The sequence below is a fragment of the Rhamphochromis longiceps genome, linkage group LG11, assembly GCF_057381845.1.
Source record: "Rhamphochromis longiceps isolate RC_006_pf linkage group LG11, R_longiceps_female_GT1.1, whole genome shotgun sequence".
Lineage (NCBI taxonomy): Eukaryota > Metazoa > Chordata > Actinopteri > Cichliformes > Cichlidae > Rhamphochromis > Rhamphochromis longiceps.
The window spans coordinates 29,275,258-29,296,907 of record NC_140567.1 but is presented as its reverse complement, the minus strand read 5'-3'; the positions used below and the strand labels follow the sequence as shown (position 1 = coordinate 29,296,907).

At 38.4% G+C, this 21,650-nt stretch overlaps 1 protein-coding gene across 2 annotated transcripts in view; it reads left to right on the top strand.

Moving 5' to 3' along the window:
- Positions 1-21,650, top strand: part of LOC146659467 (mannosyl-oligosaccharide 1,2-alpha-mannosidase IA) — a 204,139-nt gene that overhangs the window by 120,926 nt on the left and 61,563 nt on the right. For both annotated transcript variants that reach the window (XM_085423530.1, XM_085423531.1), the window contains exon 4: positions 11,635-11,715. In XM_085423530.1, the coding sequence (XP_085279656.1) occupies positions 11,635-11,715 (81 nt within the window). The remainder of the gene's footprint in view (positions 1-11,634; positions 11,716-21,650) is intronic.

Here is a 21,650-nt window from a genome sequence, read left to right as displayed (position 1 = left end):
TGTACACATGATGTTTGAGGTGAAGTTGGATGTGCATTAATTACTCGGGTTAAAAAGAATTTTCAAAGAAATAAAATGATGAAACTTAAAACATTAGCCAATAATATTCTCTGACTATTTAATCACATTTTATTGGTCTGCAACTGGGATTAATTATTTACTGAGGTTATCCCCAGTTTGTACAAATGCATGATGGGAGTGCAACAAGTAGGGCTGTTCGATATAACGATATATATCGGATGACGATATAAAAACATCTATCGTTTAATTTTACGCTATCGTTTATTTCGTGGTGTCGCAAAATAAACTGTTTACAGCAATATTTTTTCATTATTTTGATGGTCACTGTAGTGGCTATATTAATTTCCTTAAGTTCTCTCTTTCTCTTATATTTAATATAACTAAACTACAGACTAGAGATGGACCGATCCGATATTACGTATCGGTATCGGTCCGATACTGACCTAAATTACTGGATCGGATATCGGAGAAAAATAAAAAATGTAATCCGATCCATTAAATATCACGAAAGCACCTCACAAAACTTGCAACACGCCGTAACTCGCCTCAGAACGTTAGCACGTTGGAGCAGTGTGGTCACGTGATAGAGCGGCTGTGGCATGCGGGACCTGTCGGTGGTCTGGATAGCATTTGGAGCTTCGCTAGCAACCCAGCATTTCATCTCCGACAAAGTTATCCCGAGAGAAGTAAAGCAAGTGTGTAAGTCCATCTCTGAATGTTTGTAAAGCATTCCTGCGTTAAGCTTAACAAGCGACTGCCTCTCCTGCTGCTACTTCAATCATGAAACTGCTTAACGATCAGCTGATCGGCTTTTCTGTCGCGAGTCCGTGTCTCTAGTTTGCTTTTGGCCCACTTTGCACCAGAAAGAGGAAACCAGCGGCTGAACAACAGCAGCACGTTTAAGCTTGATCAGCTATTGTTAGAATGTATTTAATATTACTTTCTACTCCAGGATCTTTTTCTACGTAGCTGACGCTGGTAACTGTGCAGGGGCGGATCTAGCAAAGTTTAGCCAGGGGGGCCGATAGGGCATTAACAGGGAAAAGGGGGCACAAAGACATACTTTTCTTTCTTATTCTCATTTAAAATGTCTCGCTTTTAATAAATAATTATCTGACACCCAAAGTTTTAATTTGATGTAAAATGAATAGAAGTCAATTACTGTATATAGTGACTATTAAGTCTAATATATATACCCTAGTAAGCTATAGTACTTTTTCCTTTGGGAAGGTACCATCTGTGCAGTCTGCAATTTTGTTGAAGAAAGATGTTGAATCTATTTAATTATTCTTGAAAAATAATTGATTTCTGTGCATTTTTTTTACACTGCATCAAATTAAGGTTGATTACGTCGATTAAGCATCATGAGGTGGAGCGTGAGGGGTGGTTCCCTATTTTTTATTTATTTATTTTTGTTGTTGCTGGGAGTTGGAACCCTATTAGTTAGGTTGCTTAATATTTACGCTAAGTACTCTTTAAAATACCAGAATAGGGAGGAAGGTGTAGGTTTAAGTTTATTAGATTGATCAGTATTGCTGAACTATGAAATTTTTTTTTTTGCATACAGGTATAACAGAATAGCTTTAGTGTAGTTGTTGTTTTAAACTTGAGTATGAACTTATACAAAATGCAGCAAGATATTTAAAAAACCGTTTTGTTGATTAAAAAACACTATATCGGATTCATATCGGTATCGGCAGATATCCAAATTTATGATATCGGTATCGAACATAAAAAAGTGGTATCGTGCCATCTCTACTACAGACAGACAAGCCTTTGTTTTTATGCGTTGTGGTTACCAACAACGACGGTAGCACCATTGCGTGTCCGCTTGTTTATGTTCCACATAAACCTTTCACAATAAAGCTCAAGATCCTGTTGAGACTTTTCAAAATAAACTGAATCACGTGAAAGATGCAGTGTTTACAGATGAGAAGCAAAAAAGAGCCGTCAGGTGCTAAAAAATAAACCTTAGACTCAAACGTTAGAACAGGCTTTTCCTCGCAGCAAGCCATGTAATAAATACTCACAAAGAAAACGGCGGCCGTTACAACTTATGTCTAAAGATGTATAGTTTCATGCATCGGTTAAAACACTCGACTCCAGGTATGCGACGCCCAGCTGGAAACACTTCACGCAAGTCGAGCTGCCCGAGATTCACAGAATTTACAGAAAATGTTACATTTTTGCGATTTATATTGTTATTGGACGATAGATGTCTTAATATCGGGATATGAGATTTTGGTCATATCGCACAGCCCTAGTAAAGGATTATTCTATTCTATTCTAGTAACAAGAGGGCAAAAAGTTGACGTATCACAGCTGATGACCGTTACTGGCTAATATCTGTCAGTTAAAATTTGGTTTCAAAAACTGATAAAGGCTTCTTTCATTTCAAACTATTGCGATGTAAAAAAAAAAAGCTTCCAGAATAAAAGAAAAACTGTTCTTGTGCCTGAATAGTTTTGTAACTTTGATTAGTGTGGGATCACTAAACAGTAAGAAATGGGAAGGTCCTCTTGAAATGGGCTCTTGAAATGTACTCGTCTACTGTAATGTTAAAAAAAAAAAAAATCACTGAATTCATTATGTAAGCCTCTTTTAGGAATAGTTATGTGAAAAAAGCCAATATTTGTGAGCAATATTATACAATTAACTTTATTATTATGCTGATTTCACCCACCTGAGTGTTGCGCTGAGTGGGCTCATTTTTTTGTGAAGTCGCTATTTTGGCTTGAATTTCAGAGCTCCCTTTATGTCAGAGAAAGCTGTTTAGCATGCTCCACAGGGTTGCGGGTAGGGTCATTAACGCTAATGTTGTAGACTGCTCTCACAACTTGGACACTGATCAAGACTATAATTACTGCACAATATTTAAAAAAAAAAAGAAAAGAAATAGAAAACGCAGGCGCATCTCGATGTCCTGAAAGCAGCAAGTTGGAGAGGAGCAGCAGAGGCAGCAGCTTTAACAGTATGTGAGAGCCAGGGAGATTAGAGTGAAAATTGATGATTTCTGAATCTGTATTTTAATTAGCAATGTTAAATTCAATCCCAGCCAGCATGTGTGAATCACCAGCTTTGGTAGGAGAGGCAATCGTCTCTTTCCATCCTTGGCTTATCAGGTCATTTTGTCTGTCACATCAGCCCGATTTGGCGTTAGCATGTAGCAGTCAGTCAGAATCTGGATGGCAGTAATGCTAACAGACATTTGCCCAGTGACAATGATGCCTCTTTATTAGCAGTAAATTATTACATTAACATTTGAGCAGGACACAACTGGGCAATAGTCTAGTCAGCTCCTTGGCACACAGCAGCACAGTGGCCATGCCAATCAGGCTCGTGTCCCAAGCAAATCTGGGCTGAGTAGGACAGAAATCTTTCCTTTGACTGTTGAATACACATCAATACAGAAGGAGAGAGCACCACCAGCAACACTGCATTGTATGTACCCCAATGTAATGTACCCCAATGAGTCATTCTGTTCCTTATTTTCTTTTCCTGTCGAGGCTCCTCCTCCATAAAAATTACATTAGCTAGTATAATTAGTTTTTCTCCCAGTAGTACACATTTTAAATAGTTACAGCGTTGGTAAAAGCAGTTGCTTATTTAAATGAGCTTTCATTCTCTATTCTCTGCCACAAGGTAAGGAGAAAGAGGAGCACACACAGATCATCCACATAATTAAAACCACCTGCACCCTGCACATCGCTAATACAGCCACAACATGGCTGGACATGGATAGAAATGTTGACAGATGTTGGGGGAATGGTTAGTTGTACTGCAAAACATTTTAGGTGGATGATACCTAATGAATGATGGCACTGTGGGGTCTCCCCTGGTTTGTGTACTACTTTTTAAGTCCTGAGTAGCCGGATTATAACCACATTTGCACACGATGGCTGACTAGCTAGCTAGTTTAGCAACAGACATCTTTAAGTATATTATTTTAGCAAAAAGCAGGCTTGAAAAAAAAATACTAGAAAACCTGAGCATCCCATTTAGGGAACACAACAAGTGTCCATTTGAGTAACTGCTACTTTATAGCTTTATAGTTGCCAGATTTTGGATGGCAGGTGACAAATTATGCATCAATAACACTGAGGTTCCTTAAAAAACATTGCATGGTAATGCGCTATTTTGGCTGTATGAGGGGTACTCGCGTAACTCCTGATGATCTGTGTTATTTACTTAATCTGTCAGTGATTTATATTTTGTGGCTAATTGGTTTATATCATGAACATCAACTGTATATATTAGATTTGGTGTGAAGAAGCAGTGCGTTAATGGTACTTTAAAGCTGCACATTTGTTTTCACTGATGAGCATTCTTCAGAAAGTCGCTTACTTTTCACTGTGGCAGGTTGAGAAGAACTAACAGAGAAAATGCAGACAAGCTTTTTAACTTGATGGCAATGGTGATGAAAACTTCTGTGTTTTTCTCTGACAGCCTTGTGTTGACTCCTAATTAGACCCTCAACTTGAGCACCATGAAGAGAGACAAGGCGGGGGAAAAAATAAAAACAGGTGTCATCCACTTATCCAGATTTTCTGGTTGTGCTTGCGGGGCAGCTTTAATGCTTGCTGCATCGTATATAAACGTACCTCCAGGATAAGCAGCGCATGTAAATTGAGCTTTATGACATTGCTTTTAGTGTTTTAGTCATTAAAGATACTTCTTTTGGGTTAGATTTGAGAATCCCTCCTTCTTTTATTAGGATTCATCTACTGCTTCATTGAGATAAGTAATCTGAACTGGAAAATATAACGAAAAACTAAATAATTCTCTTTGAGCAAACATAGCAGGAAGGGAGGACATTTGCCTCCATCATTTGGGATGAGGGGAAAGTGGAGGGAGGAAAGATAATCATTAACACGTAATAATATAACACTAATTCCTAATCCCATTTTCAAAGCCTAAAACACATTCACACAATTCAGCCAACTTTGTTTTAGCATAAATATTGAACAACTGATTTAATCACAGACACAGAAATTAGAGGACTTTGGTCTTTGTTTAGTGTGAAGTTCATTAGAATTGTGCAAAGAAACAGGGATATTTCAATAATTCAGTTTCCCCACATTAGCTGGTGTGTTTGTCCAGTTAACAGCCAAACGCAGAGCCTTAATAGCTTGTGAAAGCTAATAATTTTATGCTTTAATGTGGAATCTAACTTTGATAATAAATAAAAGAAAAGCATTCGGCTTCTCCGGTGGACAAATTACTTTGTAAATCTTGTAAAAAGCCAAATTTTCAGGCCTTATGCCCCAGTGAACATAATACGCAGATTTGGTTTACTTCAAAGAAATTCGTGTCTTGATGTTAAACCCGTTTGAAAGTCAGCCTCACAATCAGATCCAGTCAGCTGTACCTCCACCCGTTTGTACATTAATGTGGAAATTTGAGATTGAGTCATATACAAGCAACCTTTCAGAGGACACAGTTTTTAATCTTCTTTCTTCTTGTCTTACTTAGACCGTGATGATTGAATTGCTTTGTCAGTGTGAGTTTTACTATTTAGTTTACGTTCTCAGAGCCTTAGGGTTTGCCTTTTAAGTTCATTTAACGTTGAGGCATGTTTGAAGGTTAGGTTGCCCCGTTTGCAGTAAGACGCAGGGCTTGCAAGTAGCTGTTCCTGAAAAATAAATCAGATTCAAATGCAGAAATCAACAAGCCAATTGAGTAGAAAGATTGCCTAGGGGCTTGTTTTTCTTTTGTTTGTTTTTTTATTTTATGTAAATGTGCGTTAGGTATATTTTCAAATTGGTATGAATGGCTTCCTGACTGATTTATTGAGTCTTCTAGGACTTAAAGTCTGACTGGCAAAACCTTTGTCAGCACTGTATGTCCTCTCTCACTGTACCTTCTGCCGGTCTTGCTGAGAGCTACAATCACTAGTGATAAATAGACACTCCATTCCTAATCACTGCCATTGTAGTGTCATTACTGAATGGGCCACTCATTTCAGGGTTGGCAAGATAGCTCAGTTGTCCTGCCAGAGGCACTGGTGCTTTGTCTCAGAAAATGTCACCAGTGTGCAGAGTTTTCAAACGGAGCCAGCGTCATGCTGTTGTAGAATCAGAATCGTAGAGTTTTTAAAAAGGGAACTTATCAAATAAAACAAACAAAAACTGTACAGTATTTTTGCAAAATGTACTTCCGTTGCCTGTAAAGACCTCTATATTGTTTGTAAATGTAAATGGACACTGACTGTGACCTTGAAATTTTTAAACCCAATGTTGCAAGGGGTTGAGGAACTGGGTTCAAATGGCTCACAGTAGCAATTTTCAACATCCAATCCAGGTTACATCTGTGTTTTACATGGTCCCTGAAGGTTCCATTAGAATCTTCATAACATTTTCATGTTTGTGCATGTGCATGTATTTGAATCTGGACTCTGAAGAGAATTGATGGATGGATGGAATATTTTGTTGAAGTGTCAAATAAACACGGTGGTTATAAATATTATGTATTTATGTGAAGTACGATATAAACAGGATTAAAAATGTGCATTTTTAAAGAGATGCATATAGAGATAAATAAAAGCATAGTACAGATGCCACTGACTCCTTAACTCAATTCTAGCAAATTGCCCTTTCTGCCACCAAATTGCAGTTTCCTTATCAACCACGCTCGAGCTAGCAATTTCCTTCTCAATGGGTCTCCAAGTCAATGAGTACCATTCTGCTTTAACCTTCAGCTGGCACAAGAGGCAGTAATTATAGTGACATACTGAGCAGTACCTCTTATTTCATACTTCAATTAGAAAAGAAAATATAACGTGCATATTTCATCTTGAAATTGCAACATAGCAACAAGTCCTCTTGTCAGTATTTATTTTTCTAAAAAAAAAGAAAGGAGAAAAGTAAAATTGCAAACAAACACATGTTTTATTGTATTGTGTGATAAAACTGCCCAGCAGTAGATAAAGCTGGATATAGATCAAGACATTCATTTGTGTCTCTACTCCTACGGAGAAAATTGAAAAACGCCCAGAGTATATTAAAAGCAAACAGTAGTGTAGAGTGAGGACTGTTGAACAGAAAGTACAGTTTTGTTTGCTTTGTCTGTTTGCGATACTCTTAAGATGTTACTTTTCCACAGAAAATCAGAACAAGGCTGCTAATGAAAGCTGAGGAAAATTACAAAGGGATCGGAACTGCACACTCTGCTCCATACTCTGAAGTAGGGCTGGGCGATATGACCCAAAATTCATATCTCGATATTTTTTAGCTGGATGGCGATATAAGATATATATCTCGATTTTTTTTTTTTAAGCCATAAGTTAAGAACAAAAAGAGAGTTCTTAGTCACACTGTGTCCCAGATGTCACACGGGCACTTTTATTTATATACAGCGTAGATGTACATGAAGAAATTACTCAAAAATAAATTATCAGCATATATTAAATAATCATGGTCCATAAATAAAAGAAAACAATGTTGTTTTTGTGCATAACAAAAAGCTCACAATTGTGCAGTCAAAATGTAAACTAATAGACGCTGAGCATAATAACAAAGAGACAGATTTCACAGCTGCACCACGTCTCTGAACAGGTGCCATTTGTGGTCCTTATACACACACAGTACGTATCACTCCGCGAGGCTCCTCCTCTGTAGCCGTAATTCTCCGACAATCCATCAAGCGGTGCAGCTCCGTAGCTTAGCAAAGTCATATTAAAACATTTTTTGACAGATTGCTGAGCGCTGTGTACCACATAAAATCGGTTCGCGGTCAGTAAGCACAACCAGAATTCATACATAAGGCGCACTGTCGATTTTTGAGAAAAGGAAAGGATTTTAGGCCGTGCAGCCCCTCTGGGCTGCATGTCGTTAGCGCGGTTAGCTCGCTAACACGTTGACGCCATCCAGCCCCACGCACGGTAACTCGCTAACGGAGATTTTCCGCTTTCATCTTGTCATTGCCTGCAGGTGAAGCTATGGGGGAGTTGTGTTCAGTGCAGGAGAGGCGAGGCCGAGTAACGTTGCGTAGAGACAAAAGTGGACGAAAGAGAGGCAAACCTGCGGCTCCACAAGTATAATTATAACGTAACATAGACTATATCGATATAAACGATATTGTCACATCTTATATCTCGTATGAAAATATATCGATATTTTTTAAAAACTCGATATATCGCCCAGCCCTACTCTGAAGTCATCCCGCTGTACGTTTCCACATCTGGATGACAAAAGAGCCAAAATACACTCGCCGTTTCTCTTTCTGGAACGGTTCTCCTAGCAGTTGAAACATCACAGGATAAATATCTGTACAGTAATCTGTAGACTTGGTCCAAAAATTTTTGAGACTCTAAGTGACCAAAAAACAATGTAAGAGGAGAAACTGATGGCAAAATATTACAGCAGAGGTTCTTGAATAAAATCCAGCTTGAACCAAACTTGCTCCCTACTAATCAATACTGCCTTGCGGTTGCAAGAGTCTCTCAGACAAAAGAGGAAACAAAACACCGGGGAACACGATTACATGGCTTTGACTTTCTAGCCTGACTTTTTGAGTCTGCCCTGGCTCTAGTCGTTGATTTCTTTGGAGAGAAAAACTCCATTACAACCGAGAGAGAGGAAGAAAGAGCACGGGGAGCTTTGTAGTTCAAGAGCTTTCCTTATAAGCACAGAGATAACCTGTATGTGGAAATGACTTGGGTAGATTTTTGAATTATTTTAAAAGTGTTTGTGCATTACTTGAATTGCAAGCACGAGAACAAACACTTAATCTAGTGTTGTTTAAGGTTCTAAGTGTGCGTTCATATTAATGCTTCCCACTATTTTTATTGATTTATCATCTCTGTTTGTTGCTGTCAAAATGTTATGAATACAATTAATTCCACTAATGAGGAATACGAAGGCTAACCAATCAGTCAAAAGAGGTTTTGCAGTTTTGTCACATCATCGCTTAGCAACCACTTTTGCTGTTTCCATGGGGATTGACTGTAAAACTGCCTTTATGTAAATAATAACACTTCGAGTCGCTTTGAAGTGGAATTTTTTTTCTTTTTTATACTTTTATTTTCTAAAACTGTAGAATTGAGCTGTCTCAAATGTTTTGTTATTTCAGTGTTGTTTTTGTCAAATTAATGCCTGTAGGGCTTCAGCCATTCAGAGAGATTTGGTACTAGACTGTATAGAGGTGGACAACATGAAAGCTCGAGCGCGTGAGACAATTATTTTATTAGAATTTAATAGATATCCATAGTGGAGGTTCATGACAGTTTCAACTATGAGGTGGCAAGTGCTCGTTATCATAGCTAACATGCGTACATGTAAGTATTGCTTTTTTTGACTCACTATGTCTATACCAGGGGTGTCAAACTCAAATACACAGTGGGCCAAAATTCAAAACTGGAACAAAGTCGCGGGCTAACGTTAATATTTATTGAAAAAAAAAATCTTCCTCTAGATATAAGAATGAATCTTTTCTTATGGACTCAAACAAGTTTTGCTGAAAAACTGAATATGGAACAAGCAAAGCTTAATACTAAACAATATATATATTAGCTGTATAATACCAGTAGGCCAGCTCTAATAGTAATTTGGTATGGCTTCGCAGGCCAAATATAATTAGGCTGTGGGCCAAATTTGGCCAGCGGGCCAGAGTTTGACAACTATGGTCTATACCAAAACTTAGCCATGCTAATTTGTTCAGTGTTCTTGTGGGTAAAGTTTAGTGAGTCATCATTCAGATGGATGTTTGGAGATGTTGCCAAGATGGCTGCTGAGTGACAAGACTTACTTCTGGAAGGATTTTTGTGTTTTTGCTGTTGTTGTTTCCAGACTGACTCTGTTTAGTGGTTGCAGGGTTGCATGGTAATGCAGTCCCAGGTTAGTGGATATGTTGATTAAAGTTCACGTGTATTATTGGTTAGTATGGTTTAGGTCCGTTAGAGTTTAGTGACATACATTTACATTTTATTTTTATGTTAGAGTAACAATGATAATCCAGCGTGTGTTTGCTTCTAAGCACAGTGTAGTCTGTGTACTTTAATCCTCTCAGCCATTAGCCTCCCTTTTATCCAACAAGCATTTAAATATTTATTATTACAGTAAGCTACTACCTAATGCATCAGGTCGATGCTTGAAAATGGCAACAGCAACAAAACAAAAACACAAAGCATTCGGTTTGCATAGTGACATCTGCCTCTTTTTTTGTGGGAACAAAAACAATTTATTTATTTATTTAATTATTATTTAATTCATTGTTTATTGGTCACCGAGTACAAAGACTTTTAAAGATGAACCACGGCTGTTGAATTCAGATGAAGTGGCCATGGTCACAACCCAATTTGCCTTGTGTTAATCCAGTATGACTCCTCTTATGCACTCACTCAGAATAACACCATGCAACGGCATTGCTTATTAGAAATTGCTTTTTTCTCCTGAGATATAACCACAGTTGTAATTTATTGTGATTATCTATGGTCCTTGTAAATAGAAGTCTCAAGAAATTAAGTTATGCTCCTGGTTATGCCATCTTTACATTTATCTTTTTTTCTTCTTAAACTGGCAGTTGTGTGAGTATACCAGAGGGGAAGTTCAACTTAGCCACACTTTTGTTGCATTAGCTGGCTTGAAAAAAAACTTAAAATAAGTAAGTAATAAGTAAAATAAGTATCACAATGGTGGTTATCAACTTTTTCTGTCAAGTCGGGCTTTTTGCTTCAGGTTCTGTAAGATCACATGACTCTGCTTCTGCACAAATTGAGTGCCGCCTACTCTTTTCAGAGACGTCGTCAAGTGGTGATAATGAAATTGTGATAAAAATGTAAAAAGGAAATTAAAAATAGAACTGTAAAGTGCCAAACTGTTGCAAGAAGGACCAGAGACCGATGCTGCAGAAACTGTTAACCTTGGAATTTAGTACACAGAGCAGTAAAAACAAGCATTTTAATTAAGCCGATTGTTTTAACACTGAGCGCGCTCTCAGTGCTGCTGTTCGTTCTAATGTGACCGCTACACATTAGAGCTCTGAAACTTTAAAGTGCATACATTAAAAGTCCCCTAACCTAATGAAGTAGTTGTGGAAATCACTTTAGTTTGTTGGCAGATGAAAATGACAGTGTTCTAGTAGCTGGTGTTTAAGAAACTTAGCACCAGGTTAGAATCAAGTATAAATATGTGCACATTCCAGTGACAATGTGGTGTACAGTTTAGTATAATGCAGTCTAGCTAATTAACCCATTAATCTCACTTCTTAGTACACCACTCAGGAAAACCTCAGACTCTCCAGTAAACATCTTCATGCATTAAAGAATCTGAAAATCTATTAAACAACCAAGAAATGCTGATCTGCACACGTGAACATAATAAATATTTACATGACCCAGAGACTTTATGCTGTGTGAAATATTAAAATATTTATCTTCCCATCTGACTACACTACTCCAAAGACATCTCAGAGAGCAATAAACCTACCACATAGCTCAGTTATTGAATGAAGTAAAACCATGAGTGGAGTAAAAAACAGTTCATGGTGTCTTTAGTGTGTTTTTTTTTTTTTTTTTTTTTTTTTTTTTTTTCCCCCCCCCCGTACAGCCACTTTACCCCTGACTGAGGACTTAAATATGACATTTGACAATTTGATCTCTCTCTCTTGGTTCAACAGAACGGCGAGGCATCACTGTTTGAGGTGAACATCCGTTACGTCGGCGGGTTGCTGTCGGCGTACTACTTGACAGGGGAGGAGGTAAGATTAATAGATGTCTGTTATCACTCTACTCTAGTGAGATCTGCTGCTTCCTTTATCTCACACCAGGCCTGCAGTTTGAATGATGAACAGGCTGCCACTGAGGGTGACAGCATTTGTGCACATCAGTGTGTTTAGGTGTATTTATGTGTCACCGCTGTGCAAGCATAAAATTATCTTGGGCCATTTCAGCATTTTCATGTTTTGGGCTTTTCTGTTGTTTGGAATGGGAAAAAACTGTCTGTGTAAGATATATAGGTAAGGGTTTAAATATGTACTCATCCTCACCAGTTTTATGTTGGACCTAATTGGTTTATACATATTTTTCACTGGATGTCAGCACATGTCCAACTTGTCTGCACCTCATGGTAATCAAGGCCTTATTTTGACAACCGAATAATCTTTCATCAAATTCTAAAAAATGAGATCTTTTAAAAAAAATGCATCACATTTAGTCATTTCCAGCTTTAAACGATCACATTCAAATTCATTTTGAACTGGAGCTGTTTAGTTTGTAGACATGTAGATATTTCTGAGCTATAGACACAAAAAAATGTAAAGCAACCTCACTTGCATATGAGAATGAGGGTTTGAAGAAGTAGCAGATGTAAAATGTATGGCATGTAAGCTGCGTTGAGCATAAAATTAATTAGTATCATATTACGGTAATGTGAGTTTTAATGAAGGCTTCATGTCAAATTCATCTGTGAATTTACTAGACTGACTAATCTGCCGGTCACAGATGCTGAAAGTGTGGAGAGTAGAGATGGCACGATACCACTTTTTTATGTCTGATACCGATACCGATATCATAAATTTGGATATCTGCCGATACCGATATGAATCCGATATAGTGTTTTTTAATCAACAAAACTGTTTTTTAAATATCTTGCTGCATTTTGTATAAGTTCATACTCAAGTTTAAAACAACAACTACACTAAAGCTATTCTGTTATACCTGTATGCAAAAAAAATATTTCATAGTTCAGCAATACTGATCAATCTAATAAACTCAAACCTGCACCATCCTCCCTATTCTGGTATTTTAAAGAGTACTTAGCGTAAATATTAAGCAACCTAACTAATAGGGTTCCAACTCCCAGCAACAACAAAAATAAATAAATAAAAAATAGGGAACCACCCCTCACGCTCCACCTCATGATGCTTAATCGACGTAATGAACCTTAATTTGATGCAGTGTGAAAAAAAAAATGCACAGAAATCAATTATTTTTCAAGAAATATTAAATAGATTCAACATCTTTCTTCAACAAAATTGCAGACTGCACAGATGGTACCTTCCCAAAGGAAAAAGTACTATAGCTTACTAGGGTATATTAGACTTAACAGTTACTATATACAATAATGGACTTCTATACATTTTACATCAGATTAAAACTTTGGGTGTAAGATTCAGATAAATATTAAATAATTAAAAGCTCGACATTTTAAATGAGAATAAGAAAGAAAAGTATGTCTTTGTGCCCCCTTTTCCCTGTTAATGCCCTATCGGCCCCCCTGGCTAAACTTTGCTAGATCCGCCCCTGCACAGTTACCAGCGTCAGCTACGTAGAAAAAGATCCTGGAGTAGAAAGTAATATTAAATAAATTCTAACAACAGCTGATCAAGCTTAAACGTGCTGCTGTTGTTCAGCCGCTGGTTTCCTCTTTCTGGTGCAAAGTGGGCCAAAAACAAACAAGAGACACGGACTTGCGACAGAAAAGCCGATCAGCTGATCATTAGCAGTTTCATGATTGAAGTAGCAGCCGGAGAGCGAGAGGCAGTCGCTCGTTAAGCTTAACGCAGGAATGCTTTACAAACATTCAGAGATGGACTTACACACTTGCTTTACTTCTCTCGGGATAACTTTGTCAGAGATGAAATGCCGGGTTGCTAGCGAAGCTCCACATGCTATCCAGACCACCGACAGGTCCCGCATGCCACAGCCGCTCTATCACATGATGCATACTGCTCCGACGTGCTAACGTTCTGAGGTGAGTTACGGCGTGTTGCAAGTTTTGTGAGGTGCTTTCGTGATATTTAATGGATCGGATTACATTTTTTATTTTTCTCCGATATCCGATCCAGTAATTTAGGTCAGTATCGGACCGATACCGATACGTAATATCGGATCGGTCCATCTCTAGTGGAGAGCCAGTTACTCTTTACTAAAGAAGCAGAAATGCACCTCCTGTTATCTCCCAGTGCATCGTACTTGCCCTACATGATGCGTTTCTTGATTGTAAGGCAATATTGCAGTGCCAGGTTCAGGCTTATAAACTGCACACTGCTGTAGCTCCCGAGGCTAGATGCTGATGTCCAGTAAATCCTTCCTAAATGATAATATTAAACTGTTTTTTCAGTTTCTGTGTATTTTTAATATAATACCTATAACATGTGCAAACAAAAGCTTTGAAATGGTTTGTGTGGCTTTCCGGTAACCTGTTAACTACATCACAGAAACACTGCAAGCCATCAACTCATATTAAATGATAATTATAATTAGATATAAATAAATTGGAACTTCTGGAGGCTTTTCTTTAGCTTTTCAATGTTTCACTGGATTCTCGGGGGGATTTAACCTGAATTTTAAATTTAATCAGCCTCTAAGAATGTGCTTTTTTTGCTTTGTCATTGTAGTATTGAAGTGTTGCTTAGAGGTTAAAGAGCCAAGCCTGAGCAATTAGATTAAATTTAGAAGGCAAAGTTGAATGGAAATTTTTTCCCATTGCTGAAAAAGTACAAGAGCTGTGTCCTTGTAAAAGCTCCAGTCGCTCCAGTGAAGCTGTTCAGTGGCTCTGTATAAAGGCCCGAGGTTACGATGGACAGCATCCAGGTGTGAAGCTGTGAAACTGCACGAGTGTGAAGCTCGGCCATGTCAGGAAAAAAAACGTATGAATGCTCTGTAAGCCTTGGTTGAATAAATAAAGGTTTAAAAATAGCCTGCGACAGCCACGCTGCACAAATGGGCCGATTCATTATCAGTACAGTGTGAAATCACTGGAGGTAAAGGTGTTGTCATAATGAGCATCTGCCTGTAGCAGCCCTGGAGAGCACGCACATGACATACACTGCAGTTGTAGTGTTTTTCGTGCAGTGGAAAAGGCGGAAATCTTCGTCGCAGCAGAATTAATGTGAAAGGATCCAGTGACATATGAACACTCTGTCGCTTTAATGGACATTGATTTGCAGGCCAAGCGAGCTGAGGGGAGAGCAGCATAAAATTGTCCAGCTCTGCTGGATGAGTGAAATATGAATACATTACTGGAGCAGAATATATTGTTGAATCCATTATTCCACATTTGCCTGCCATTAATGCCATGCAGAAAATATTCTTCTGCTTTATCCACTGGTCCATGGAAATGTTCTATATACGGCACAGAGAATGACATTTCGAATATGAGTGTATTCCTCATAAAGTTTGCTTTTGTCTCACCTTGTCACAGAAGGACATGGCTGCTAAGGAGCTTAGGTGAAGCAAATCTGTAGAAGAGACACCTTCCTGCTATCTTTGCGTCATTTAATCTTCCCTTTTTAACCTCAGTCTATGTCACGAGTTTCCTTAATCTGTTTTGTTTGAATGACTCCAATCCTTTTCCTACTTTCTTTTCTTCACATTTGGATTGCCTGACTGTTCACTGTACGCAGTCTCTCTTACGAGATCGAGTACACGGCCTCCGTTTCCTGACAAACATACTGTATCAATACCCTTTACTCTGGTGCCGCTATCCATCACATGACTCGGCTGCGTGCTCTCTGTGAAAGTTCCCGGAAAACAAGATGGATAGCCATCTCTGATCCTCTGAGTCACCCTTTGGTTCTCCCATTAGGAGCTTCTCTTAGGAGTATGCAGTTCCATTCGAATGATAAAACCAATAGATTGAAGGTCTGTCACTGCCGCAGAGACTTAAATCAGTTGAGATACACTGTTGCGGACTATTACGAGATTGTGCATCAAGTTTGACCAGAGGACATTCGGCCGCTGGTGCTGCTGTAAATGATTGCCAGGAACTGCGTGATGATTATGGCTCCTTGCGGGACACAGTTTGCTGGAGAAATGCTTGGAGCAGAGCTGGAGAAACACCTGACCATTAATAACCTCCTGTTGTTTTGACCTAGTGGAATGCATTGTTTATGTGTGTGTGTTTTCTTGGAGCCCCAGAAGGCTTGTGGTTGGTCTTTTTTATGGAAGCAGTTTTCACGTTAAATGTCTTGTTCAATCGGGTCTGGCTGCTACTGCCCCACTCTTTCATCATTCACCAACACACACTTCTGGCAGTCCACATGGCTCTGAGAGCAGTGGCAACTACTCCAGCAGCTATCAGGAAACATTATTGCCCGATGGTGGACTTTGTGCACCAAAAGCTAATCTTTTTTCTGACTGTAACTTTCAATGTGTGTTGTCCTGATACAATCACAACTTTTGCTACCACAACCATAAACAGTCTTCAGCCTGTATTTAAAATGTGCTTGGTTCACTACAATAGTTTTTTAAATAGACTCTAAATATAACAGATGTTTTTGTGTTTGATAAATCATTATCCTAAAAAAACTTCCTTAAACTGGGAATCTCTCCATGAGTTTACATACTGGACATGCTCATTAAACATGCCTTGAATTTCCCCGCTTCCTAAGCACACCTATATAAGTATGCATGTTTTTGAATGTCAGCTCGGCCTGAATTTCACCACTGCTTGGATTCATGCTGCATGCCTTCTTCCAGCCATCTCTGTGCAGTGGGTTTCATTTGTCAGTGTCCATTTATATGCAGTGTGTGTGTGTGGTGATGAGACTTTGTTGCTTCATCCCTTTTCCTTATCAAGAGCACAGAACAGTGAAAGGAGAAAAAGTGGAGGGGAATAGGAATGAATTCAATCAGCCTTGTGTGAAAATTGCCCGCAGGGCTGAGCTGAAACAGAGAGCGAGCCAGCAGTGAAGAAAGGCGCGTGCTCATGTGGTCATCAGCAAAAGGAAACGAGGAAATGGAGCAAGGGTGCTCAGGAGAGGTCGCAAGGAAAGAAGTGTGTTTGTATGAAGGAGTGTAATGTTATCAGTTATATTCATGGGGGACAGAAGAGATTGAATCCTTCTCAGTGTTTGAAGAAAATAAAGTGATCATCTTTGGGATGGCTTTGAGGAGATTCCAAACATTGCAAACAAAGACCCAGAGAAACAGAGTTAATGATTTAAAAAAAACAAAACAATAAAACTCCTAAAAACCATAAATTTCGCTCCCGAGTCTCAACTCTCGCGGCCTGGTACCAAACGACTCTTGGGGACCGCTGGTCTAAACAATGGATGTAAATCTAATGCTGCCAAAAAATCAATCCAAACTCTGTCATTTGGCCAATGACAGTCCATCTTAGTTTTTTCTCCATCTCACGGAGTTTCCAGCTGCAGTTCTCATGTTGTTAAACGAAGCAGAACTCTGTTGCATGTAGTGACAGACAGCTGCCAGCCTCTCTGTGCTACAACAGTAGTGTGTCTCATTCATCTGAGGGAGGCGAATTATAAATGTCCTGTTTATGTTTAGTACATAACAGATACAGAATGGTGGGTAAAGAAATACAGATCAATATGGAAGAGATTCAAATATTAAAGGGGGGAAATAGGGAAGATTAAGAACAAGCACATAAAACAGTTTTAAAGTGACATAATATTACAGTTTATATATATATATATATATTGTTGTTGTAGTGAGCTAAAAATTAGGAGTCTGAAATTACAATCATTGGTCGCAGCCACATTATGAATCCCTTTTAATGCAGCCAAATCTCATCAAGCCAACAAATGAACGTCGTGGTATTTATTTTAAAAATAAACTTTCTGCAATCGGTACACAGCAACTGATATCGAGACATGTTTTCTGAAACACGCTGCTGTGGTTTTCTTTCACTGAGGGGGAAAAAAAATATTTTCTTATCTTGGTCCCGTCTTACTTTTATTCTGGGTCAATCACATTCATGCCTGTAACCAGTCAAGAACTTCAATGCAGAGGAACTGTTTGTGAACTTTTGGAGAACATGCAAGAGCCGCAAATCTAACCTTTTCTGTTCTGGAACATTGGAGCTGAACACTGAGTTACTGTGACAGTTCAGGCTGAGATTTTTCTCTACTCAGGTTCACAAACTTTAGTGTTTGTCTTCGGCCTGTGGGTTTCTATTTAAAGTCCTCGTGGCATGTGTTTTTGGATGCGCTGATGAGGGGTATGGTGTTTGCATCTGTCCATGCTGTTGTCGTTCTAATTTGGGTGACCCACTTATGTCGCTGAAAATTGGTTTATTTTTGGGTCATATCACTCGAGAGCACTGCCATAAAGACAATATAAATATCACACACATCACACTCGGAAAAAATGCAATAAATTGTAAATACTGTCAGCGATGAGAGTCTAATTATGTTTCTCTGTTTGTATCCCCGTCTCAGCATCATTAATTGTCTGGGGGAACTTGCTGTCATGTAATGTGTAGATTAGCAGTGCAGTTGTCTCTCAGATTGAGTGATTCGAACTTTTCTCACCTGCACGAGAAGATCATGCACAACAAATAAATATTCATAACCAACCTATCAAAACTTACATGCAGAAGAAATATGAAAATGATCTTTTTCTGTAGATGTGCTGCCTGTGTACGCCTCTCCCTTCCTCTCTGAAACTCATTGTTACAGCGCCTCCAGAAAATTTCTGACTCCCCAGACATTTGCTTGGGGGTATGCAGCTGAATTTAAACAGCTTACATTAAGATTTCTTTCATTTCTTTTTTTTAAATAATTGATATTTTTCTGGTAGGCAAATATTTTTAAACTTGACATTGGTACTTTTGATAAATATTCAAGCCTTTTGAATATTTGCAGTCTTGTTATGGTGCATTATTGGTAATTTTGTCTACATGACGGGCACATCGGTTATTTCTTGTAACAATGTATAAGCTTAACTATCCTGAAGTAGGAGGTAAAACAGGATTGCTGGTATTTGTGTTTGTGCTGCCCTCTTTCCATGGCGCAATCGAGTGTTATCCTCCATAATAACAACCATTGCATGAACACTAATTACCGAAAAGCTTTTAAACTGTTTGGTGTTGATATGTTGGCCAATTTGGCTGAGACAAATGTTGCCTAATGTTAACATGTGAATTATAGTCAACAAACTTTTTGTGTGAGGCAAGATGTATGCAATAACACTCTCTCATATGGAAGCCCATTTCCGCCACAAAAAAAAGTAGCCATAACTCGAAATTTCGAGTTATCTTTCTCAAAATTTTGAGTTAATAACTTGAAATTTTGAGTTAGAGCTGCCAATCAGTAATCTACATGAATGACGTCATTTTCTTGTTACCTGGAAGCTGAAGCCCTCAGCTATAAATGCTACAGCTAAGCTACCAGTATTGCAGCCAGTCATGAATGCACAAATTGCTGAGTGTTTTCAGCATGGCTTCACAAATGATGAAATCCTTGTGTTATTCGCTGAATCACATGGTGTTACTATCAGCAAACGTACTCTGGAAAGTGCCAATTTGTTGCTAACCATTGGTAGCTCACGATCCGGTTTTGAGTGCGCATTCCTCTGCGCCATATCCTTCCGGGTAACAAGAAAATGACGTAATTCACTGATTGGCAGCGCTAACTTGAAATTTTGAGTTATTTTTGTCAAAATTTTGAATTAATAAGTCAGATTTTGAGAAAAGAAACTTGAAATTTCGAGAAAGATAACTCGAACTTTCGAGTTATGGATACTTTGCAGCAACACATGTTTGCATTTTTGGTATAAAAGTAAGGAAATAGTTGAATTGTGTTTTATACCAACACAAATACATTTTTTCAATTATTACTTTTAATATTCTTTAATAATATTCTTAATATACTTAATTGTTGTTTAGAGAAGCTTCAGTATGAGTAGATCAGATTGCTTTTATGCCGTTAAAGAAACACTATGGTCCTGACTGAAGACAAAAACGTTATTTAACTGTAATCCCAATATTTTCCCAACTTTCAACAATTTTATTGTGTCTTCTATAAAAGTCTGCACATTTTCACAGCTTCCTGTAACCTAACATAACTCCATTACAAGGTGAAACATTGTGTAGCTGAGGATAGAATATGGCAGCAGTAGCAGCAATATAGTTACATGTCCCCATCCAGTGTTATTGGTGAATTTATCAGTTTTATCCACTATAGATTTTTATTTGAAAGCAGGCTTCCTTCTCATTTGGATTTTAAGGTCTGTTAAATAAGCACCTGTGCCTAACATTAACCCTTTAGAGCCGATCGGAGCGGGAACGCTCTGTTATGCGTAACTATTTTTAAATCCCAGTAGCACTGCAACCATGTAAGCTAGCGCAAAAATTTTTTTTGCATATGAAACCGGAGGAGTTGTACTTACATCTGATGCCATCAGCTTGTCCTAGGTCACGGTTTCCTTCCACATAAAGCTTTGCAAAAACTGCATAAAAAGCGCTTGCAGGAACAAAAACATAATATTCCAGAAACACGCTTTACCGATCTGATCAGCTGTTCAAAACACTTCCTACGTTGGAATAGACGTCAGCGCGAACTTTTGCATTTCCGCCATTACCTGCCCGAAACCGGAAGTGACGTCATTTTCGCGGAAATGTAGTCTTTTTTGCGATCAGGGCCTCAGGGCCTATACTGCTCTTTTTAAAAGTTATCTTTGACTTTATGACTTTCTGTGTCGTTTCTGGGATTCTTAGGACTCATATTGCACTGCTGGAAATAGTTTATTTTGATGCATATGCTGCTTTTTTGCAAATTTGCAGTATAATATTTATTTTCATTTTTCCTGCAGTGTATAAAAATTGGTGTATTTCAAAAATAAAACTATGAAGACACTCAAAATAAATTTCCTGTGGTGGGAAACTATTTTGTGCAACTTTTTTGTATTTACAGTTTTGAGGGATAAGACTCTTAAATTTCTCTAACTACAAATATATGTTAAAAAATCAAAAACGATTTTCAATTTTTTTGTAGTTTATTGCACTTTTTTGCAATTTATGTAATTACTATGCACTTAATGAATACATATTATTAAAATCTGGGCTATAATGGTTGTATTGATGTATAGCAACTTGAAATGCTCCCAAAAATGGCTCCACAGCATGTAAAAATATAATATAAGCTCTGGCGGACTTGGTTCTATGGTAGGTCTTAAAGGGTTAAACATTTCACTTTGCAGTAGAACAACATCAAACCTCCCCTTTAAGCTAATATAATTTATGATAGTCACTGGTGGTTCTGCATCACTCAGGGACATCAGAGGGCTGTGATATAAAACACTGCACTATTAAAAGAACAGAAAAGAGGTAATTTGCTTAGTCATGACTGCCAGGCCTCACAATACCTTCTGCTGATGTTTTGTCCTTATTTCACATCATTTCTAACCACGCTTCAATTGTACTGTTTGCTTCCAGCCACAATATTTCCCGAATGACAGAAGCTGGGCCATACCCACCTGCACCCTGGTGCATTGAAGATGTGCTTTGAACTGTGTGCCACTGATTCACAGATGTGATCTGAATTAATTCTTTATAGAAGCACATCAGTTACCTACTGTAGTTGTCTTGGGGTAGCTGTTTTTTGCTTTGTTGCACAAATGATATCTCGTACTATTCCCTCTCTTCGTTCTGAGCCGCGATGGTATTACGGTTCTGGCACGCTCCGGTATCGCTTGGACGTCTTTTAAAAACAATGTTCAAACACACCAAAGCAGCAATTTTTCTCTGAATCTGGAAAAAAAGTTCAGCATTCATGCTGCTCAAGTCTGATTGTGGAAAATGTTCTCTGTGTTTGAGCCTAAGCAGTCAATCATGGCCCTTTGTGTCTGTCTGCTCCTTTCAGTTCTCTGCCATCACCCACAGCAACAGCCAGCAACAAGACTTGCATCAGCTTCCCTGCTGTGACCCTGCATACCATTGCAAAGAGTT